The sequence below is a fragment of the Amphibalanus amphitrite genome, unplaced genomic scaffold (genome assembly GCF_019059575.1).
Source record: "Amphibalanus amphitrite isolate SeventyFive unplaced genomic scaffold, NRLGWU_Aamphi_draft 001997F_arrow, whole genome shotgun sequence".
NCBI classification, from domain to species: Eukaryota; Metazoa; Arthropoda; class Thecostraca; order Balanomorpha; family Balanidae; genus Amphibalanus; species Amphibalanus amphitrite.
In genome coordinates, this window is record NW_024883490.1 from 7,194 (window position 1) to 31,032 (window position 23,839).

Sequence of the window (23,839 nt, forward strand, 5' to 3'; positions counted from 1 at the left end):
GTCACGGGCAACTAGAGATGTCAATCGGATACCAACTTTTTGGTATACCGATACCAAACCGATACCAACTTGGTATTTGGTATTTTAATCGTAATGTGTTTGGTATTTTGTTGGTAGCATTAACCCTCACTAATGTTTAAGAGGCTAAGAAATCGGTAAAAAGTTGGTATTTCCCTCATTTTCCCAAGTTGGTTTGGTTTCGGTATTTCCCCACGGTTTTGGTTGGTATTTGGTTTGGTATCGGTATTCCGATTTTCCGTAATTGACACCACTACGGGCAACACGCTCGTTTTTTCCGCGAAGCTCTAGCTTGATCAGGGGCGAAACGGCAAGGGGGGGTCCAACGGACCCCCCCCCCCCCTTATACGTTCGCGGCTGGAAAAACACCAATACGGGCGAGGGTTATTTTAGTTTTTCCCTTTTTATTATGCCCGTTTTAGTTTATGTGCATATGGAAAGTGTGAATGTCTTTTTAGGTATATTACTGCATTTCACAACTTGACTGATGGCAAGGAATAGCCACTATGAGTGGATTTGCCTGAATACAAATTGGTATTGGTATTGGTATTGGTAAGTGGTAGCGGCGGGTAGCGCGGTACCTTTTAACAAGGCCCTGAGAAGTTTTAACAGCGGCCCTTCTGGAAGGCAAGGGAACGTGGCAGGTCCGTGAAATAATAGTGGGGTGAGTTTCTAACTAAGCCGGCGTCCAAAGAGCTCACTGGATAAATAGTCCGTAGACTCTGGGCTGGCCGGACAGCTGGGACAGTTCGGTTGAACAGTTTCTGCGATGTTCCCTATTCGATCCAGACTTCAGCCACAAATGGGTTATGCCGGCGATAAAAGCTCACTTTACCATTGTTTGCCGATAGGTAGCGAATCTTGCCTTCACCCTCGTAGTAACAAGGGGGAGGCAGGGAATCTAGCATATCCACCCGGTTTTTCAAGAATAACCCGTGTTAAAAGCGACGAATCGTGATGAGTGTGCAAGAGGCGCCTTTTAATGAATAATACAATCGAGCAAACAACAAACAACATTCAACTTTACACCTTCCTTCCCTGAAAATTCATTACCCCGCCCAAAACGACCTTCTATCTGTGGCATGTTTCTGTAGACTTTTGGTGAGCGTGAAGGTCAGGTTATGGCCATTGACCTTAGATGAACAGCTGAGGGGTCTGCCACACCCAACCCCTTTACCTTATGGCCGTTGTGATGACCACAACAGCCATAAGGCAGGTAGCAAAAATCAACATCACTCATAGAAGGCTTAACTAAAGGACACATAAATTAAATGCCTTTTTAGTCTGCACTCATAATATCTAATTGTGTGTGGCTACTGATTGGGGCTTGCCAAAACTTGCACTCAGACACCCTGATTCCACTACAACAATCTGCACAGCATGGCAATCTCAGGGATCTTACTATATGAGTCGAGGCACTGCACTCAGCTGGTGGCTGGTGCCTGATACACAATGCAGATACCTACTCATATTGTGGTGTATATTAGGCATAAAGCAGGTTAGGGCCAAATAACACATTGTGGTAACAGATGTATACTGCATCATTGCCCCAAAAATTGACATGAGACAAAATGGGATTGGTCAGGGAATAACTAACAATACCTATTTCAATTTCCAGTTAGGTTATAGGGTTGGGGTACAAAGCTGATTTGGCTCACCAGCATTTCTGACACACTTTACTGTGGCATTGTCACATCCATTCTTAGAAGTGGCTAATGCCCATGGCTATTGCTAGTGCTAGGTAGCAACTATCAAGGTTGGCAACAGAGGTCAGACTTTCCGAACCTGTCGGTTGGGAGTCAAGAACGCATGATTTGCAATTTTACGCCACCCAGCAAGAACTTTGACACACATGGATACACATGGGCCCTGTTTCACGGCGGAGCGCTGCAGTGCGCTGCGCGCGCCGGCGCGTTGGGTTTCCATGGCAATATCAACAAACTTCCCTCTGACGCTACGCTATGACGTCATCGCAAAACGCTAGCACCGCGGCGCCAGCACGATCCGCACGCTAGCAGTATTCGCACTCAAACTTCTGTTCAATTGGTAGATGCTAGGGTCTTCAAGGTCTCTGTTCGAAACGCGACTTACCATAAGCTAACGGATCGCATGCAACATCATTCAAGTGACGTCAGGGGTATGCCTCAGCTCCCAGCGCGCGCAGTGTCGGGCTGTGAAACAGGGCCATGGACATGGACAGAATGGATACACATGGACATGGACAGACACACAAAAAATACATAAATATTATTATACCTATTTAGAACACTACTTACCTCGCTGTCAATATCGGGGTCGCCCTTCTCATTGGGGTGACGCCTACGCAGCTCCTGATCCGCCATCCTCGCTGATCACAAGACCTCCAACTTCAAAAAGCCGCTAGGAATGAAGAGCAAGATAAATACGAAAAAAAAAGTCGTAAAATTGCAGAAGAACCGAGCTCGTATCAACACGGCAACCACAACAGCTTATCGATCCGCCGATCCGCGCCCGCGCCCTCCACACCACCCACAAACGAAATGTTTGTGTTATGATTGTGACTGCGCCGTTCCTAATTTCCGCGTCAGGTTTGTCGGTTTATTTTATTAACGGAAGAGGGCAGGACAGTCGCCTTAAAACGCTGCACACAGCACAACTGAGATATGTATGTACAACTACAAATAGACAATAGTCCATTGATAAAGCCAAGGTGTTTCTGTTTTGCATTGCCTGGAGAACCAAACGAGTACCTATACCTGCCTATACCTTAGGTATTCAGGGGAAACTATTGCCGTGTTTTTAAAGCACAGTTTCTACATAGTAATTAATGCTATAATCATGGATGAAGGAGAACCTGGATTGGAAACTAACAGCTGATTGCGTTCCCTTCGGTAAGTGCCCGAGGGCACACGCGGCGGCAGCGGGAGCCGCGTCTGCCGCGCATTCACTGGCGCCGCGTACGCGTTCACCGGCGCCGCGTAAAAGAAAAACACTAGAAATGGCCCTCTTTTTCACGGTCGCCTGTATTCGGCCCTCGTGTACGACTTTTGTGCGGAACGGACAATAATAGTTTTGGTCTCATTCGATAGCCTAATCAATTTTGTCTGTCGTAAATAGCTTCTAAACCTAAAAATAAATCCGCATTGCGGTCTAATACCCGTTTCAAAACATGCCGCCCCGCGTCCCCCATAGGCCGTAATGCTTAACGGCGGGAGTTTCCAGTCCCGATACTTACCGAACGCTAGGTGGCAGGTCGATCGCCCGGAACGCTGCCCGTAATGTTGAAGGAATAGGAGTTTCCTATCCAGGTTCTTTCATCCATGCTATAATCCTCGGTAGGTATAGTGTAGAGTGGGGCAAAGCGCCTAGGCCATGTTGTTGTTGTGTTGTTGTTGTTTGTCCCCCTGAGACCTCCTTACGGAAGACCAAAGCCGCCCAAGAGGCTCCCTATGGCGCAGGTAGCCGGCCTCCAAAGCAGCCACAAGATCGGCGTCCCGCAGCCGCGACGGGTCGATGGGGATGCTGATTGCTGGCGCTGCCCGTTTGCCGCAGGCGGGCGCCAGCGAGGGCCGGGCAGCGGAACAACACGTACTCCGGCACGTCCGCCTCTTCCCGGCACTGGGCACACGGCACAGAGCGCCATGGGGGGGGGGGGGCACCGCTTATCGGCATAGGCGGCCCGGAACGGGGAGGGCACCGGGGCACCGTGCCCCCTTTGATTTGGGCATTTTAACATTAGCCCTATAGGCGTTGCATGGAAAGAATGGGACCAAAAATCGGCAGTGCCCCCCCCCCCCTTAATTGAAGGTGTTCCGCCGCCACTGCTTATCGGGGCACTGCAGGCATGCCGCGGAGGGGTGGCGGGCGGCGGCACATCCGGTGCAGGTATTGGAGCGAGCGGCCGCAGTGGCCCGCCCTCAACTGGTGCCAGGGGCGGATCCAAGGGGGGGGTCACATGGATCATGCCCCCCCCCCCTTGAGGCCCGGGGGCCCAAAGACCTTCCAGGGGCACCACCGGCCTATCAGGGGTATCACAGTCCTGACAGGGGCACCACAGGACCGCCAGGGGCACCACAGGCCTAGCAGCGACACCACGGGCCTGGTGCCCCTGGGCCCTGCCAGGACTGTAACGCCCCTGACAAGCCTGAAGTGTCCCCGGCAGGCACGTGGTGCCCCTGACAGGCCTGAGGCGCCCCTGTAAGGCCGGTGGTGCCCCTGGCAGGCCTGTGGTGTCCATGGCAGGCCTGTGGTGCCCTTGCTAGGCCTCTGGTGCCCCTGACAGGCTTGTAATGCCCCTGGAAGGACTGTGGTGCCCCTGGGCCCTGACAAGCCTGAGGTGCCCCTGACAGGCCAGAGGTGCCCTTGCTAGGCCTGTGGTGCCCCTGGCAGGCCTCTGGTGCCCCTGACAGGCTTGCGGTGCCCTTGGAAGGACTGTGGTGTCCCTGGGCCCTGACAAGCCTGAGGTGCCCCTGACAGGCCCGTGGTGCCCTTGTTAGGCCTGTGGTGCCCCTGGCAGGCCTCTGGTGCCCTTGCTAGGCCGCTGGTGCCCCTGGCAGGCCTCTGGTGCCCCTGCGCCCGGAGAGGACTGGTGCCCCTGACAAGTCTGAAGTGCCCCTCGGCAGGCCCGTCGTGCCCCTGACAGGCCCAAGGTGCCCCTGCGAGGCCGGTGGTGCCCCTGGCAGGCCTCTGGTGCCCCTGGCAGGTCTGTGGTGCCCCTGGCAGGTCTGTGGCGCCCCTGGCAGACCTGTGTTGACTGGTGCCCCTGCTAGGTCGCTGGTGCCCCTCACAGACCTGTGGTGCCGCTGGGCCTTGACAAGCCTGAGATGCCTGGCTATGACAGGCTCGTGGTGCCCCTGATAGACCAGTGGTGCCCTTGCTAGGCCTGTAGTGCCCCTGGCAGGCCTCTGGTGCCCCTGCTACCCCTGCGCCCTGAGAGGACTATGGTGCCCCTGAAAAGCCTGAAGTGCCTCTCGACAGGCCCGTGGTGCCCCTGGGCCCTGACAGGCCCAAGTTACCCCTGCGAGGTCGGTGGTGCTCCTGGCAGGCCTCTGGTGCCCCTGGCAGGCCTGTGTTGACTGGTGCCCCTGCTAGGCCGCTGGTGCCCCTCACAGGCCTGCGGTGCCCCTGGAAGGACTGTGGTGCCCCTGCCCCTAGGGGTGCTCATGGGCCCAACAGGCCCGTTGTGCCCCTGACAGGCCTGTCGTGTATACTTGCTAGACCTGTGGTGCCCCTGCTTCCTGGCAGGCCTGTGGTGCCCCTGGCGGGCCTGTGGCGCCCCTACAAGGCCGTAGGTGCCCCTGACAGGTTTGTGGTGTCCCTGGAAGGACTTTGGTGCCCCTGACAAGCCTGAAGTGTCAAGGACAGACCCTTTAGACGCCAGGGTCAAGTTCGTCGGACTAACAACGATTTGCTTACCTGATAACGTTCCTGGTAAGTACTCATTACTCAGCGTCCACAACATATATACACATAGCACATTCATATATGTATACTTGCTTACAATTGGTAAATGTGGTTGTGGCTAAGAGGTAAGATACTGACTAAAAATAAAAAATAAAAATAAAAAACTGAAAATGGGGGCACCACCAAAATGAAGTGGACGAAATCCGTTGAGTTTTTAATTTTGGGTATAGGTAGGGGCACCACTTCGATTCATGACCCTCCCCTTGGAGTTTTCCTGGATCCGCCCCTGGGCAGGTCTTTGGGCCCCCGGGCCTCAAGGGGGGGGGCATGACCCATGTGACCCCCCCTTGGATCCGCCACTGGCGGCCTTTGTCGACAAGGCGAAGGCCGAAAGGAGATCGGCATGGCATGTAAAGCTTACGATACCAGTATAACGCCTTTTGGGGCGACTAACGGAGCGAGCGAGAGGGTGGGCCTTGCACATGCGAAATTGTGAGGGGGTATCCCCAACTGACGTGTGCACAGCAGTCAGCTCAGCACCCTACTAACCGGTCTCCAGCGATTTGCCAAATTTGAGGACATGATCGGCCCAGCCGTTCTCGAGATCTGGAAGCGGCACCCTGCACATGCGCACGTGCAAAATGGGTCCCAAGTGACTTTTGCACGGCACCCTACTAACCGGTCCCTAACTGCGTACCAAATTTGAGCGCAATCGGTCCTGCCGTTCTCGAGATCTGGAATCGACCCCTGCACGTGCGCACGTGCAGTAGCACCCCAACTCTGGCACATGGATAATGGATATGCATTGCCTAGTGGGTGCCCCTACCTACATGCCAACATTGCCAACTTCAAGCGCAATCGGCCAAGTAGTTACCGAGATATTGCAACTATTACAAAACTGACACCCCTTCGTTTTGCACGTGGCACGTGCATAAGGGGTCACCCACATGCATCGGGAATTGTAGCGGCGCTGCTCCACCGCTGGTCAAGTGATATTTAGTGGTTGCGACTCACTGAAGTCGCGGCGTCAGCTGCGCGGCAGAGACGTATTTGCTTTTCACCGGCGGCGTGGTCGAGGACGCCATTTTCGCTTTGGCAGTCATCATGCCATGAACAGAGTTTGGCACCCGGCCAGATTCGGGACAGAGTATGTATGAATCAAAGAATATTGTCGTTTTGTTACCTATTTATCAGCTTATGTTGTTACCTATGGATACAATCTGTGATATCGTTTCCATACATTGATTTCTCACGTTGATAACCGATTTACCTAATTTACCTATATTTCGGATGTTTTTCATGCTCATAAGTCACTTAGTGTTATGATTTATGTTCATATTTATGATGTGGGTTTCTTTCTGTGTGTTTCTCAGGTTTTCTACGTTACACCTCCGTTACACCTGCGTTACACCTCCGTTACACCTGTCACCTACGCAGTTACCTAATAGAATCTGAAAGCTAACAACCTGTTTACCTGCCAAAGCCGTATCAGTAGAAAACTCTCCTTGTATCGGCCCAATGTAGTTTTTAACCAGTGTCATTTTTCCTGTACTAAATAATGCTGAAACCTGTTCCAATTCTCATGTAGAATTTGTAGTTCGTAGATGTCGCCCCACTAACCAGTCCCAGAACATGGCGGACTCAAATCAAGGCAACGTTGACACGACAAGAGTGAGAAAGATGACAGAGGCTGGCAAAGCCTATCAGCTGAGCTTGAAACAAGATGTCTACAAGAAATGTGAAAGGAGTCTAATCAAGGTGGGAAATGAGATTGTAAAGGCACTAGAAGAAACAGAAACAAGTGGCACAAGACCAGATGAAGCTCTTCGAACCGCCTACATCTCATGGAAAAGGAACTATGTCATGTTCGTGCAAACAGAAGCAGATCTACGAGCTCTATTAGATGAAGACGCCAAGGAACCACACACAGAAGAGCACAGGCAAGTCCTCTGCAAGTTCAACGAGATGAAACTGAAGATGGAAAACAAACTGGAACCAACAGACCCAACACACAAGGCAGCTGTTGCTCCGTCAGCATCAGGCAGATCCTCAGGCTCTGTTCGCTCCCGAATAGGTCTTCTGCGTCTGGAGGAGGGACAGAGAAGAGCAGAGTTGATGGCAAAGGAAGCAGCTACGAAGCAACGCCTAGCCATCGAACGACAGCAACAGGAGTTGAAGTGGAAGATGGAGCAGCTGCAAGTAGAAGAGGAAAAGAGCATCCTGGAGGCTAAGAGTGCAGCACTGCTGAAGTTCGAGGAAGGTGAGGGGATGTGCGCTCAGGAGTCAACACAGCTGCTGCCAGCAACCCGTCTCATCACCTCCACTGGTGAGACAGCACAGCTGCCGTCAGCAGGCCACTTCAACGCCTGCACCGACGAGACAGCACAGCTGCTGTCAGCAGGCCGCTTCAACACCTGCACTGATGAGACAACACAGCTGCTGTCAACGACTCGCTTCAACGCCTCCACTGATGCGACAGCACAGCTGCCGCCAGCAACCCACCTCAATGTCTCATCTGATGCTGCAAGGGATGTTACTGCATCCATGCCCATGCTTCCTCCCTATCCTGTTCCACAGGCTGGAGCTGTTGCAGGGCCTGGAGACATCAGTAATCAGCAACCTGCAAGAGACCAACTCAACCAGTCATCCTCAGCAGTTGACGTTCTGTCAACCCTGGCGAAGCTCCTCACTGAGAAGAACAACGAGAACCGCCTGCCAGTCTTGGAGCCTGAACTGTTCACTGGTAACATCGAGAAGTTTCCAGTCTGGATCAAAGGGTTTGAAACCTACGTGGAACACAGAACTTCATGCCCCATAGAACGGCTCCACTTCTTGGGAAGATATACTGACGGCGCCGCCCACAGTGCAATCGCCGGGTTCTTACATCTAAGAACAAGCGACGCCTACACCAAGGCCAAAGAGAAATTGGTCAGTCGGTATGGCAACGACTACCTGCTGGCGAACTCGTACTCCAAGCGACTGCGAGACTGGCCGGTGATCAGAGGAGGAGACAACAAGGGACTTCAACAGTTGGCAGACTTCCTGGAACACTGTCTGATGGCCTCAAGTGCCATTGCTGGTATGAGGACGCTGGACGACCCGTACACAGTGCAACTGGTGCTGAAGAAATTGCCATACTACGTCTCCGACAGGTGGAAACGCGTCGTGGACAGTAGCGTGTTCGGGCGCTCTCCTCGGTACCCAACGTTTGCAGCGTTCGTGGACTTCATAACCACCGAAGCTCGGATCGCGTGCGGTCCTGTCAGCATGCAGATGGAAGGTGAAGCTGACACCAGGGGAGCAAGACCTCGAGGAAAGGTGCACACCTTCTCATCGTCCGCTGAGGTCTGCAACGCGTGTGGTCATCAGAGTAACCCAGCGAGAGAGAAGTCTGTCACCAGAAGCAGACAGTGTGTCATCTGTGGTGCTGACCACTCAGTGACTGCATGCAGCAAGTTCATCAAGATGACGCTCACAGACAGAAGACACGCAGTTGAAGAGAGGAGGCTGTGCCGAGGCTGCCTGCGACCCGGCCACATGTGGCGTGACTGCCGCAGGAAAGAGAGGTGTTCAGTCTGTCAGCGTCTCCACCCATCTCTGCTGCACGATGACGTCATCCAAATCAAGACAAAGGAAGACACACGGAAGACATCGCAAGCAAGAGAGTCGCAACAGCGTGCGTCCCCGGAGACGTCAGCAAAAGCGACAACATTGCGATCCAGTCTAGGCGACATGCAGGAGCACAACTCATCTCACTGTCACACAATGATCGTGCCAGTAAAGGTCTTCCACAGGCACCGTCCGGAGCGCGCGCTCATCACGTACGCGCTACTGGACGCTCAGTCGGACGCCAGCTTCATGACTGACTCAGTCTGCAAGACGCTACAAGTCAGCGGCTCAGAAGTAGAGCTGGAGCTCAGTACCATGGCCGGCACGACATCATTCTCAAGTCAGTTAGTGAAGGATCTTCGCATCGAGAGTCTGGCTGACGGCAGTGTAACAGATCTTCCAGACATGTACACTCGTGCTCACATACCAGCTGATCGCAGTCTGATACCGCAACCCAAAACCTGCGAGAAGTGGCCCCATCTCCGCCAGCTTGCAGACGACATCCACGACGAGTTCGCGGATGCGGAGATCGGTCTACTGCTCGGCATTAACTGTGCCAGAGCCATCAAGCCCAGAGAGATCATCCCTGGAGACAACGACGACCCGTGGGCGGTGAGAACGATGCTCGGCTGGGGAATAGTGGGACTCGTCGCCAACAGGGTGCAAGAGATACGACAGTCAACCAACCCAGAACAGTGGCTCTACATAGAGTCCAAGATGAACCCAGCAGACCTCGCCTCTAGAGGTGCAACAGTCGCCGAGCTGATTGAGAGCAGTCTCTGGTGGCACGGACCACCATTCCTGACAGCCCAGCAGAACCTGCCAGTAACGAAGGAACAGTTCGGCGTAGCGGACGAAGATCCAGAAGTCAAGCGGTCCACGTTCCAGACAGTGACCAGCCAGAAGCAAGAGAAGAAGAAGAAGATGACGAAGGAGAAGATGTCAAAAGAGAAGACGATGATGAAGGAAGTCAACGAGCTCTGCGCATCCAGTGAAGGAGATGAGAACCTGACGCCTGTCACACCACAAGATGAAAGCCACAAGGTGACGGGTGAACGGTCTAAGGACAAGCAAGATGCCGCAGAAGCTCCAATGTCCGACCTACCGAGAAGAATGACGTACTTCTCCAACTGGCACCGAGCCAAGAAGTCTGTAGCGCTCTGCGTACGCTACAAGCATGTACTAGCAGCAAAAGTGAACGCCGGTCGGTGCACAACAGCAAAAGTCTACAGTCAGGATCTACGAGTCGGCAAGCCCCTCACGGTGGAGGAGCTCCATCGCGGAGAAACCGAGATCTTGAAAGCAACACAGAAGGAGGCGTTTCAAGATGAGTACGCGCTCCTTAGCACAGCAAAAAATGAAAAGAAGTTCTCCAAGAAGTCGCGTCTCTTCCGCCTGGATCCGTATTTGGACAAGGACGGAGTTATTCGCGTCGGTGGCCGGATCAGCAGAAGCGCGATGTCACCAGAAGTCAGTCACCCAGCGATTCTACCTAGGCACAGTCACGTCACAGAGCTGCTAGTGAAGCACTACCACGAGAAGACGGGCCACTCTGGCCGAGGTTCGACGCTCAATGAACTCCGAGCGGCCGGCTACTGGATTGTCGGCGGCCGTTCTGCTGTGAGCAGCCACATTCTGAGCTGCGTCACATGCAAGCGGCTACGAGGCAAGCCGCAGGAGCAGAAGATGGCTGACCTGCCTCCAGAGCGTACCGAGCCTGCGGAGCCATTCACGCACTGTGCCGTGGACTGCTTCGGACCCTTCTATATCAAAGAAAGAAGGAGCCAGGTCAAGCGGTGGGGTGTATTGTTTACATGCCTAGCGTCTCGTGCCATTCACTTGGAATCTGCAAACTCGATGTCAGCGGACTCATTCTTGAACGCCTTCAAGCGCTTCACCAGCCGTAGAGGGTTAGTCAGGACATTGTTCTGTGATAACGGAACGAACTTCGTTGGCGGAAAGAACCTGTTGGAGGAATCACTGAAGAAGGACGATCATACCTACATCAGAGGTGAACTGCTGAAATCGGAGTGCGACTGGTGCGAGTTTAACTTCAATCCGCCTCACGCCTCCTCAATGGGCGGCGTTTGGGAGCGCATGATCCGCAGCGCGAGGACGGTTCTCACAGCTCTATTGACCACGCATGGCCACACGATGGACGACGAGCTGTTCCGGACGCTGCTCACCGAGGCCGAGGCAATCGTCAACAGCCGCCCACTAACATACGTGTCAAGCTCTCCAGACGAAACGCTTACGCCCCTCAGCCCCAATCAGTTACTAACTCTCAAAGGTCGAGTAGCAACCCCCTATCCAGGGTCCTTCACCCCCGTAGACTTGTACGTCCGACAACGCTGGCGGCGGGTCCAGTTCCTGGCGAACCAGTTCTGGACGAGGTGGAGGAGGGAGATCTTAACGACAGCGGCGATGCAAGAGCGCCAGAAATGGCAGCACCGGCGGCCTAACCTACGTCCGGGCGACGTCGTCTCGGTGATGGACGACGCAGAGCCGCGGCCGCGCTGGCCGCTCGGTCGGGTTGTCAACGTGCACCCGGGCGCGGACGGCCTTGTCCGCAAGGTCTCGGTGCAGATCGGTGGAAGCTTGAAGATTCGGCCAGTGAGCCGGGTGATCCTCCTCATGCGGACTGATTCACAGCCAGAGCCCAGCTGTCTGCATACCGAGAGTGATTCCCGGTCGAGGAGCCCTGAGTGAATACTCGCGTGTGAGCGACGATAGCCGTCGTAGCAGAAGTGCCGTTTTTTGTTGTTGGATGTTCGTAGTGTGTTAAGGAATTTGCAACCTGCAAATTGGGGAGCCATGTAGCGGCGCTGCTCCACCGCTGGTCAAGTGATATTTAGTGGTTGCGACTCACTGAAGTCGCGGCGTCAGCTGCGCGGCAGAGACGTATTTGCTTTTCACCGGCGGCGTGGTCGAGGACGCCATTTTCGCTTTGGCAGTCATCATGCCATGAACAGAGTTTGGCACCCGGCCAGATTCGGGACAGAGTATGTATGAATCAAAGAATATTGTCGTTTTGTTACCTATTTATCAGCTTATGTTGTTACCTATGGATACAATCTGTGATATCGTTTCCATACATTGATTTCTCACGTTGATAACCGATTTACCTAATTTACCTATATTTCGGATGTTTTTCATGCTCATAAGTCACTTAGTGTTATGATTTATGTTCATATTTATGATGTGGGTTTCTTTCTGTGTGTTTCTCAGGTTTTCTACGTTACACCTCCGTTACACCTGTGTTACACCTCCGTTACACCTGTCACCTACGCAGTTACCTAATAGAATCTGAAAGCTAACAACCTGTTTACCTGCCAAAGCCGTATCAGGAATAGTCCAATACTTAGTAGAAGGAATGAAGCTACCCTACAAAAATTACCGCATGTAAATCGGTAGAGCGTTCCCCGTCCTTTGACCTTGACCTTGACCTTGAAGGTCATGACCTAGTGACCTGGAAATCGCCGTCAACCTGCAATAAAGAACGAGGAATCGAATGAGGGCCTTTTCATCAAAATCGGTTCACTGGTTCTTGAGTTATTGCGTTCGCCGTCCGAATATCGAATTTTCAGTTTGATATTCGCGAATATCAATCTGCTGCTCAATTGATGGACGTTGATTTCGATGACCCTGAGCCTTGGATTTCGACATTTATGACGCAGTTTTGCTGCAGTACCACGTGAGAGCACGCGTCGTGTGTTGCTAGTGATGCGCACTTCAACTTTGACTTCAACTTATTCTCATCAAGGCCATCTATAGAATTCTCATTCTGAGCGGACTCGCACAGAAAACGAGGGATCTTGATTTGGAGATTGAGATGGATCAGCATGGTAAGTTCGGTATAATAGCATCGACTCACTTTTCAAAAGTAAGTAGGTAGTACCTACTTACGTAATACGTATTCTTCCATTTTTAAAGTGACCATCCCACCTTAACATTAGTTTTGAGTTGAGATAGCCAAATTGGTGGCCATGGCCTTCAGTACCGGTTTGGGCACTCACAACAACATCGAAAAATGCTTTAATTTGGAGATATGGAATTTCAAACTTGCAGTTTTCGGATTCTAAGGGGCGACTGCACCGGAATGCCCCCTTAGAATTTGTGATGTCAGCGGAGATCTAATGATTTTAAATGTTTAACTAAAACGTTTGGTAGCATGTTGTGGTATATGCTGTTTTAAGCGCAACAAGTGCCGCACTTTCAAATAGTCGCTAGGAACAGCAGAGATTCCAAAAAGTAAACAAAAGTAAAAGCCTAATATCTTGAAATCCAGTGAATATTTTTCGGTGAAATTTGGTACATATTCATTTTTGATCTTTCCGAACCAAGGGACATCACTTCTATGCCAATTCATTGACTTTTTTGAAGGTGGGAGGGTTCCTTTAATGCGCTAAATCCAGATATGATGATAAGGTAGGTGTCTCCAAAATATTAAAAAAGAAACATAACCAGACCTTACCTAACCTCAAAACTGACGCAATGATTTTGTCTAGGCATCCATGGGTAAGGAAGAAGCTTCAACAGTGGGAAATGGAAAGTACCATCATGTAGGTCGCCACGAGACAATTCTAATAGTATTTACCCAGTTTTAACCTTTGCCCCAGTGGGGGGGGGGGGGGGGCATTTGTTAGTTGTTACCACCCTGTCCAGTTTTTTGCGTGTGAATAAAAAACTGGTGCGAAGCGCCTCACTGCTTGGAGTAGCTTGTAGTTCATCATTTTTTGACAACATATGACATTTTTGACCCCAGGTTGAGGTCATGTCTGCCTGCCAGGTCAGGAGGACCAATAAAAATATTTCAGAATCGCAATGATTTGGACTACTTGTGACAACAAAGGTGTCTTTGGCTGCTAGCCTGCCCTCTAGAAAGGTCATCAGAGATCATTTGAGGCTACAGTTTTTTCATATAAAGCTAGGATCTAAATGCTAGGTATAGGAGCACCTCCATTATTTTCCTGCTGCATTCTTGTTAGCAAACCATGTCATTGTCATTATTGAGAGATGTTTTATGGGTATTAATTCCATAAGGAATATTCAATTATTGGTGGTGATAACTCTGCAACTTTGTATTTTCTTGCTACATAACTTCTCCGTTTTGTGCTTTCATCTAGTCAACTCAATGTGAACTGACAAAGGACATTGGACCCTATTCCAGATCCACCAGTGTCTGAACTACTGCCGCTCATGCGGGCTGCATCAATGTCACCAAAAGGACCAAAGTGGTCTCTGGAGGGCTCCGCTGACAGCGACGGGGAATGGGGTCCGTCACGGAGTGTGAGGAAGTCTCAGAGGCCGAGGAACTGCACTCCCATAGACAGTGGCTCTGAGAGCGACTTTCGGCCAGTTGTGAAAGAGGAGATAAAGATTGAAGTCACTTCACCAAGGGTACGTGTTCAAATACAAGGTGCTCACCTCTCATTGGTTTTTAGCTGCGAGGTTAATAAAAGGGAATGACAGCGCATAATGTGTTCCAATTTGTATATCTGTGGAGGATAAACATCTTATGTTTCATTTAATATTGTTCGTCTGTTGATCCGGTCTAGGTTGAGCGGCCGTCGTCTCCCTCGGTGTCGGACGACGATCCTTTGTCGGACCACGCTCTGCATTCTTTAGTGAAGGAGGAAAAGTACCGACCTCGATCACCGTCACCGTCTGAGGACTTCATCGGGTTTACTGAGGTGGACCGGGACAGGTTAGGGCATGATTCAGTGCTGTTGTTGAAATTTTAGTTGTTATTTGACATAGTAAACAATGACATATTATCCTTGATGAATTCTAATAATATTTGCATTTGTCTGTTCTTTCAGTGCCTGTTTCATCTCCAATGCAAAAAGGAGTCTGTTACTTGGTTGTTCGTCTGCCATTCGAGACTCTACTGAAGGTAAGTTTATATATGTGAAGAGACTGTAAGCAATGGGTTTATCGTGATATCCTCGGTCTTACTTTTGTGCCCTTTTCAGAGAAAATGTAAGTTTTATTTTTATTTTTGGTTTCGTACTCTACAAAGTGATTGAATGGCATTATCGAACCATTCTTATGTTCAATTGCATGCACTCTATTGAACTGACGCGTTACCGAAATGCCACCGAATGATTTATTACCCTGTTGAATTTATTGCAGTTTTTGCTGAAGGAGTGTTCATCAAGAGTCAACGTCTCGTCATAAACTACCGAGATGTGGACGGTCTCGATGATAGTAACATATGTGAGTATTCTCTCGATTTTAGTCAGCTACCTTGTCCTCATCAACGGACGAATGTACACGATAAGCACTCATATTGCAGACAAATTAAACCGAATACAGACGCATTGTTTCCGTCTAACGGAACCTTGAACGATTAAACCTTGGTCTGCTCTTCATCAAATCGCTAATAATTTTTTCGCCCTTCTTTCTGACAGTTTGTGACGTGTGCTGCCGCGATTGGGACGGTGAATGTCCCGTCCATGGACCGCTCAAGATCATACACGATACCAAGGTAAGACTGGTCCATACTGGTCTGATTCGTATTCTTTACACATGACTCCTCTCACATTTAGACATTAAATAATATGACCAATTGTGCCTGATGCCCTAGTGACGGAACGACATGAGCTTCATGTAAAAATGATCTATTTCTTTCACATTTACGTAATCCTCTTCCTCATAGCATGGATGAAGTATTTACTCTAATCCATGCTCATAGTTATATTATTGCTTTGCTTCTGTCTTGTTAGCAGGTAATACTGTCATGGGTACGTGGTCAAGAACAGGTTCATGATCTATATCCACAAAACATACGCGTCTGATTTACAAACAGGCTTAAGATAATCTCAATGCATTGATTGTATTGTCGACATTGCGCCCCACATGCGCTGAACATTCCAGGCACGACCCGGTATCGGAGATGTCGACAGGGACGTCAAGACTCTCCCGCCTTCTCTCAGCTCTGGTCCGTCGACAAATCCAGCGTCTGGCACCGGTAAGTTAATGAGGCAAGACAAATGGCGATACGTAACAACTGCTGCTGGACGTTTGATTTGATGCATCATTTGGTGATGGTTGCTTGTGTTGTATGATTTCATGTCCCATGTATCAGTACATGTTGTGTCCATTTAGTTGAGGTGAAGGCTTGTATTTATTTGATTCCAGGAGTTTTGGCGGAGAAGGACATACCTGCGCGCCAAAGACTCGGTCCTTACGAGGGCACCTTGACCACCGAGCAGGGTCAGGCCCGAAGTCGAACAACCGGGTACAGATGGCAGGTCAGTTCAGTTGTTTTGTTTTGCAGGTAAAAAACGCATATTTTCACTTTAGACTTACTTCAACGATAAAAGCTATTAAAGGTAGATTATGACCTTTTCCCACTTTATTGGAGTTGGGACCATTTTTTAGTAGAAGATGTATAGATATAATGAAAATTCATTGCATTTTGCCGAAAGCACAAAATTACCATGTTTTTTAAGTTGAAGTAGCTCAAGCGCTCCGCGCTTGGTAGTGATGGGTGAGCAAGTACTTGCAGGTTTAAGTAAAATCGGTGTGTAAAAATAAATCAATATTTGAAATTTTTAGTACCACTAAAATTACTCAGTATGTCAAAAGATTCTTTTGATATATTGATGCAAATACATTACCTTTCTTAGAATACGAGTGGGTCGAAATACATGTGTACCGGATGACATAAATTTCGTAGCTGCGTTCCATCTGATTTGAATGGCCACAATAACGCACGGCTATGGGAATAACGCGTCATTGTTTGAAACAAAAACGCCGCACACTGCGACTTTTTGAAAGAGAAGGACACAGCATTTCAGTGGGTTTTGCAAGTACTGCAAATACTGCTTTTTTTGTAGAAATAAAAACAGCTTTCACATACGAAAATGTGCCAGAAATGTTTTTATCTTTTTAATAAACTGCGGTAAAAATAACATGAAGGTCGAATAATTTTTATTTAAGAAAAATGAAAGCTCATTATCTCCCTTTAGAAAACATCAGGGGCGCCGCCACGGATTTTTGACTGGGGGGGACGGACTGACCGACTGAAAACCCAAAAGTAGACATTCTTACCGTGGCTTTTTTCGGTCGGATGCATTCAACGTTTAAAGCAAATATGCCACTTTTAACATAGGGTTTTGAACTGAAGTAGCAGTTTTGTAGCTTGAGCTGAGACGAGAACAAATCAGGAGCTCTTATGACCCAACGATCGCCCTAGCCAAATATATCGGTATCGATTTTAGGTTTGAAGACTGACGTCATTCCCATAGATTACACTTTGTCATTCTCTTACCGAGGAATCCATTCCCTTACGGAAAAATGCTAGCCAATCAGCATTCAGCTGGTTTGAGTTACGTACTATGCTTGGTCAACGCGTGATCAGCTTCCGCTGCAATATAGGTAAGTAGCCTCTACGAAAGATGGAAAAGTGATGTAAAAATAAATATAAAATCCATTTGCAAATATTCATTATTGCCTGACCATTTTAAGTTTAAAAACTCATAAAACTGTGGCAAAACAACTGGTTTGAGGAAAGTAGTTTAGGTACATAGGTGTCGATTTCTACCGAGTTTGGGGTGCCCGGGCGCAGCAAATCCGCCGCCGCCCGAGCGGTGACCTTGACCCGCACGGTCTGTTGAGGCTCCAAAGCCAAGCCGGCCGAGCCGGCGGGGAATTTGGAGAGCTCGGGCACCCCCGACTTGGCGGAAATGGACACCCATGTTTAGGTATTTCCTTAAAGTAATGGCTATAGACCGCATTCCCACCGAGTACCTACCTATACACATCTGATGTCCGATTCAGTTTCACGGCAAAGCCTCGTGTTCTATCACGGTATAATTGCTGATGTATGCCACTAATATGATCGATAATGCATATTACATAGGTAATGCATATTGCATACCCGCGTGGGGGAGGGGGCGTTGTATAGTCACAAATATCTCTTTTTGGGTTGTGCACGAATCGGCGCGAAGCGCCGCGAAAATTGGCAAAAAAAAAACATTAGGCAAAACTGCTCCAAAATACGAATTTTGCAGCCCGTGTAACAAGCTTGATACCAGAAAACCTTAGGTCAGGAAAACCAAATCAAGTAGTCAAGTCGCCTCAAAGTTTTGTGGTCCTGTCAACCGTAGGTATAGCTTATTTCTTAGAAGCTGGAAATTTAGTGTAGCGTGACTGCAGAAGTGTGGGGTCGGAGCCGGAATCAGTCGGAGTTGACTGTTTTGACCAGTTTTGGCTAGAGTCGGAGTTGAAGTCTTCGAAAATGTTTGGATTTTGACTTCGAGGTCGGAATGGATTGGTGTAAAGTCATGCTCTTGGCTAGTTAGACGAAATATATTAGGCCCGTGTTCGGCCAGTCGTGTTATACGACACACGTTGATCACGATATCAAAAATCGGCAGTTCCGCGATGACAGGTCGGAAAAGAGCTGGAGATTTTGTTGGCCGAGGTGGCAGGGGTCAGACCAATGCATCCAGCTTCCCTTTCTGCTCTACACAAGACGTGAATGAGTGAAAAGCCACGTTTATTGTGGACCTTATTTGAATACCTCTGAATCTGAATCTGAATCTGCATGTAGGCCCACACCCCATATACTGAGTACCTATCTAAACCTCCTGGACCCTCTCAGATTCGGCACCGGCCGTTCCATCTCTTCCATCCTCAGGACAGTCAAATCCTTCTCCTCCACGCCGCAACCCCTGCTCCAGGCTGGACGGACAACTCTATCCCATGCGGGAATGGCTCCACTGGAGCTATAGTCCTTTGCTGGGTGCAGTGAGTGCCAGTGGGCTGCAGGCTGCCTGTTCAATTGGTCGGGTTCATCCCAAGCGGCTCACTGGGGTGGCTGCCCCGACCAATGTCTCCCACTAATTCTTTCATACTTGCGGCTCTGAAATGGTCTCATTGGACCGAAGCGCCTAATCAAATTTCGAGTAGGATAACAACCAGTAAAACGCCTTTTGGGGCGACCAACGGAGCGAGCGAGAGGGTGGGGTGGGCCTTGCACGTGCGAAATTGCGAGGGGATACCTCCAACTAACTTGTGCACTGCACTCTGCTAACCGGTCCCTAACGATGTGCCAAATTTGAGCGCAATCGGCCCAGCCGTTCTCGAGATCTGGAAGCGGCACCCTGCACGTGCGCACGTGCAAAATGGGTCCCAACTGACTTTTGCACGGCACCCTACTAACCGGTCCCTAACCATGTATCAGATTTCAGTACAATCGGTTCAGCCGTTCTCGAGATCTGGAATCGACCCCTGCATGTGCGCACGTGCAGCAGCACCCCAACTGTGGCACATGGATATGCATTGCCTAGTGGGTATACCTACCTACATGCCAACTTTCAGCGCAATGGCGGCCCAGTAGTTGCCGAGATATTGAAATTGCTACAACACTGACACCTCTTCGTTTTTCACGTGGCACGTGCATATGGGGTCACTCACATGCATCGGGAATAGTCCGATGCTCGTTAGCTACCCTACAAAAATTACCGCATGTAAGTCGATCAAGTGGTTGCTGAGATATAAGCCTAGCAAAAGCGTGACCACGGCATACTCAGAAATTTCCGTTAACCTACGAACGACTATACGCTCGCTTCGCTCGCTCCGTAATGAGTTTGGGGGGGACGTCCCCCTTCCATTCTGTGAGTGGGGGGGACGCGTCCCCCCCGTCCCCCCCGGTGGCGGCGCCCATGGAAAACATGTTAGACCAATGTTAGCAACATGTAAATTTTATAATGTTTTCATTGCACATGCCATATTTTTACTTTGTTCTTTGATATGATGAACTACGTTTTTGTTTGCTACCACAGATCAAGAAGGATAAGCGCGTGCATCACTCGGTGAATGCCGAAGACCCGAGCTGCAGCAACTGGCTCAGAAGGGTCAACTGTGCCCGCTCGGAGGAAGAACAAAACATAGTGGCCTTCCAGTACCGGGGCCAGGTATACTTCAGGTGCGTTGTTGTCTTGGAATCCACGGATCTATTCTTCCTAACTGCATTACGTATTTTATGCGCGGTTTGTCCTGTGGCCCCTATTTTTCTTTAATGGATTCGTCGAAGTTATTAATGACTGTGTAAGTGTTGTGACTACACCAATCAAGCTTTCATCAATAATGCTATATTTATCTCCCTATGCAGGACGTCAAAGCCCGTTCCGCGGGGCTCTGAGCTGCTGGTGTACTACGCAGACGACTCGGCCCGGGAACTGACCGTCCACTCGGAGACGTCTGAGAAGTCTGTGACTTCCTCTCCGGCCGGACCTTCATCTTCAGGTCAGTTCATCGTTTGCGGCTCCGAGAGCTATGGTGTCCATCGAAGTGACGCTGGTAATGCCATTTACCCTTCTGCCGACAGTAGACTGTTTTTTGCCCGGTTCGTTGAGAAGTTCTGCTACTTTGACGTATGCAGGCACGACGTTTATATGCCAACTTACATCGGCTCGGTTCGTAACTTGAACTGGCATTTCGGCTTGCGACCTAACCGGGTTAGGTCGTTCTATGCTAAAGCAGCTCGCATAATGCGACCTGCTTTGGCATGGAACGTTTTTTTAATGGCCTTTCTTCTTTCTGTGTATTCTTCAGGAATCAGTGGCTCGGTCCAATGTCCCCAATGCGGCTTCAGATGTTTGGGAAAACATTGTCTGGACGGACACGTGAAGAGAAGTCACGGTCATATGGGCAGGAACGGCAGCTTGAAGTGCGAGTGGTGTCAATACTCGACCGACAGGTCCGACTGTATGAAAAACCACCGCAGAACTCACACAGGGGAACGGCCATAGGCTGCTCCATTTGCAAGGCACGGTTCTCTAGGCGGTCAGGTCTCACCGATCACATGCGGACCCACACTGGGGAGCGGCCATACGGCTGCTCTATCTGTACGGCCCGGTTCACTGAACGGTCCACCCTCACCAGACACGTGCGAACCCACACTGGGGAGCGGCCATACGGCTGCTCTATCTGTACGGCACGGTACACCAAACCGTCCGCCCTCACTATACACATGCGGACTCACACTGGGGAGCGGCCGTATGGCTGCTCCATCTGCACTGCACGGTTCTCTGTTCGAGCAAGCCTAAACAACCACATGCGGATTCACACTAGGGAGCGGCCATACGGCTGCTCCATCTGCAAGGAACGGTTCACTGAACGGTCAAATCTCACCAGACACATGCGGACCCACACTGGGGAGCGGCCATACGGCTGCTCCATCTGCAAGGCACGATTTACTCTACGAGGAAGTCTCACCATGCACATTCGGACCCACACTGGGGAGCGGCCGCACGGGTGTTCACATTGCCAGGCTCGGTTCGCTAGGCGGGGAGATCTCAACAAACACATACGTACCCACACTGGGGAGCGGCCGTACGGCTGCTCCATCTGCAAGGCACGGTTCACTCGACGGTCACACCTCACCAGACACCTGCGAACCCACACTGGGGATCGGTCGTACGGGTGCTCCATCTGCCATGCACGGTTCACTCGACGGTCTTACCTCGATACGCACATGTTTTTCGATACGCACATGTGCAGCTGTTTTTTTTTTTCAAAGAACGCAATATGATTGGTGAACGCGTAATATCCTCCGCCACCATCTTTAGTCCCAACGGAAGATACAATATAATTCTTCGTATACCTGTTATAAGTAAAAAATCATAAACATGTTTTTTAATCGGCATCATTTTTGTCATAAAATAATCATTAAACTGTAGCAAGAAAAAATATATATTTGGGAGTGGTATATATCCTTAAAGGACTGCTGAGGGGAACGATTTTACCTTTTAAAATGATTTTGAATAGTTGACGGCCGATGGGTAGGGAAGATTGGGGCAGATAGTGTCACGGGGCACATCCTGTCAGCAGGGTTTTCTCGAAAACTATCGAGCGCATTTATGTTGTTGAAGTTAAAAGGTTTGTTTTTGCTTGACAAAGTCCGGTACTATCAATACAACAACGTGCCGGTGACCAGGCTGTAGTCACTGGCATACCTGTAACGTGTTCGTTTTTCGTGATGTCATCGTGTGAATTTGCCCTTTTTATGAGGTACCCAATCTCTTTAATTACTTAATTGTTTTGGGATATTGCGTAATATTCAGGATCAGTCTAACGGAACAAGATTTCAATGTCTAAAACTATCAAATAGATGCAGTTTTTTTTTACTCCCGAAGAAGTTTACACCATGACGTCAGCATTCTCTCGTAACGCCTCTTTACGTTTCGCAAAAGTCTCTTTGAAGTCTCGTGACGTCTCTTTACGTTTGCAACGGAAATCCAAACTTTTTGACAAGAACAAAACGCTAGTTCATGACTGTACAGGTAGCGCGATGGTGGCATTGAGTACCGTTTCGGGTAGTCTTGAATGTCAACATTTTTTTCTGAACATATTGTCCATATTGTCGAAGTTTTCAATAAGAACCACAACATTTTTATTGACATCGAGTGGGGCACATCATGTTACTCAATCCGAAATCCAGCCCATCTGTTCAGCATTGTTGGAATTTATGCAAGCTGCTGCATTTTGAGGAGCTGCATCAAAAACCTGGGGGTGTTGAGCCATCCAGCATCCTTGCGTTTGGGGACATTACATTTCATAGGGTGTTGCGGCACCTATGCCTTTGTGGGCGTTCAATTTTCATCTGTGTCAGCCAACCGATCTTGTCCATTACGTGTTTATCGCCGTCGCAAGTTTATCGGCTGGTGACTGTTAATTCCACCACCGCTACTCGACGTCTCTTTACGTCGTGACCGCATGTCAGGCATCGGTCAGTACCTTCAGTGGCTCTCAAACTTCTTTGTCCAGATGCGGACGGCACAGCTGGCGCCCTAATCCTGCTTCACCGACAACTAACGCATCGCTACTATGGAAGCGATGCATGTCCTTCATTTTTTTTTTATATTGAGTATCACACAGGATGAAATCATTTTTGCCTGATTTTTCATATTTGGCCAGGAACATTGTCGACATCGCTCTTCTCTCAATGTCTTTCACAGGTGTTGGTCGCACACTTCAGTGTCCCTACTGCGACGTCAGATGTCTGGGACAACAACATCTGGACGGACACGTGAAGATAAGACACGGTCACATCGGCAGGAACGGGAGATTCAAGTGCGAGCGGTGTCAATACTCAACTGACAAGTCCGCCCGTATGAAACACCACCGCATGACTCACACGGGAGAGCGACCCCACTGCTGCTCTATCTGTACGGCACGGTTCGTTCAACGGGCACACCTAAACACACACATGCGGACCCACACGGGGGAGCGGCCGTTCGGCTGCTCCATTTGCCCGGCACGGTTCGCTGACCTTTCATCGCGTATCGGACACATGCGTACCCACAGTGGGGAGAGGCCATACGGCTGCTCCATCTGCCCGGCACGGTTCACTGTTCGATCAAGCCTCAACATACACATGCGGACCCACACTGGGGAGCGGCCGCACGGTTGCTCTATCTGCAAGGCACGGTTCTTTGAACGGTCACATCTTACTGCACACATGCGGACCCACACTGGGGAGCGGCCGTTCGGCTGCTCCATCTGCACGGCACGGTTCACTGAACGGTCTACCCTAACAAAACACATGCGCACCCACACAGGGGAGCGGCCGTACGGCTGCTCCATCTGCCCGGCACGGTTCACTCAGCGGGTTAAGGCCACCGCACACTATCCATTCGGCCGGTTCATTCGGTCGTCACAGCGGCGATTTTCTCGCGCAAGTGTCTATATCGGCCGAATGGCCGAATCGCTTAGAGCAGAAATATCGTCGTTGAAATATCGCCTAAACTGTTGTAACCGAATTCCAAGAGCGCAAGTAATGAATGTTTTATAATGAATATTGGAAAAGACCAAA

At 49.9% G+C, this 23,839-nt stretch overlaps 2 protein-coding genes across 2 annotated transcripts; both read left to right on the forward strand.

Annotated features, from left to right (window-relative positions):
• The first annotated feature begins 6,366 nt into the window (after positions 1 to 6,366).
• On the forward strand, positions 6,367 to 11,614 carry LOC122376051. Its single transcript, XM_043355720.1, has 2 exons — positions 6,367 to 10,675; positions 11,206 to 11,614. The coding sequence occupies exons 1-2, from the start codon at positions 7,033 to 7,035 to the stop codon at positions 11,469 to 11,471; spliced, it is 3,909 nt and encodes a 1,302-aa protein (XP_043211655.1). The 5' UTR covers positions 6,367 to 7,032; the 3' UTR covers positions 11,472 to 11,614.
• A 1,064-nt stretch (positions 11,615 to 12,678) lies between these two features.
• LOC122376053 (histone-lysine N-methyltransferase PRDM9-like) lies at positions 12,679 to 23,804 on the forward strand. The gene is made up of 12 exons (XM_043355721.1): positions 12,679 to 12,854; positions 14,180 to 14,409; positions 14,568 to 14,716; positions 14,832 to 14,905; positions 15,145 to 15,228; positions 15,423 to 15,499; positions 15,889 to 15,982; positions 16,153 to 16,265; positions 19,806 to 19,948; positions 20,135 to 20,268; positions 22,983 to 23,663; positions 23,794 to 23,804. The coding sequence occupies exons 1-12, from the start codon at positions 12,842 to 12,844 to the stop codon at positions 23,802 to 23,804; spliced, it is 1,803 nt and encodes a 600-aa protein (XP_043211656.1). The 5' UTR covers positions 12,679 to 12,841.
• The last annotated feature ends 35 nt before the right edge of the window (positions 23,805 to 23,839 follow it).

What these genes read in the sequence shown, in the direction of transcription:
- LOC122376051 (XM_043355720.1), top strand. Translation starts at nt 7,033, where the DNA reads ATGGCGGACTCAAATCAAGGCAACGTTGACACGACAAGAGTGAGAAAG. An exon ending in CACATGCAAGCGGCTACGAG is followed by an intron (nt 10,676 to 11,205) that starts GCAAGCCGCAGG and finishes ACCGAGGCCGAG; the next exon opens with GCAATCGTCAACAGCCGCCC.
- LOC122376053 (XM_043355721.1), top strand. An exon ending in CATTCGAGACTCTACTGAAG is followed by an intron (nt 14,906 to 15,144) that starts GTAAGTTTATAT and finishes AATTTATTGCAG; the next exon opens with TTTTTGCTGAAGGAGTGTTC. An exon ending in AAATCCAGCGTCTGGCACCG is followed by an intron (nt 15,983 to 16,152) that starts GTAAGTTAATGA and finishes ATTTGATTCCAG; the next exon opens with GAGTTTTGGCGGAGAAGGAC.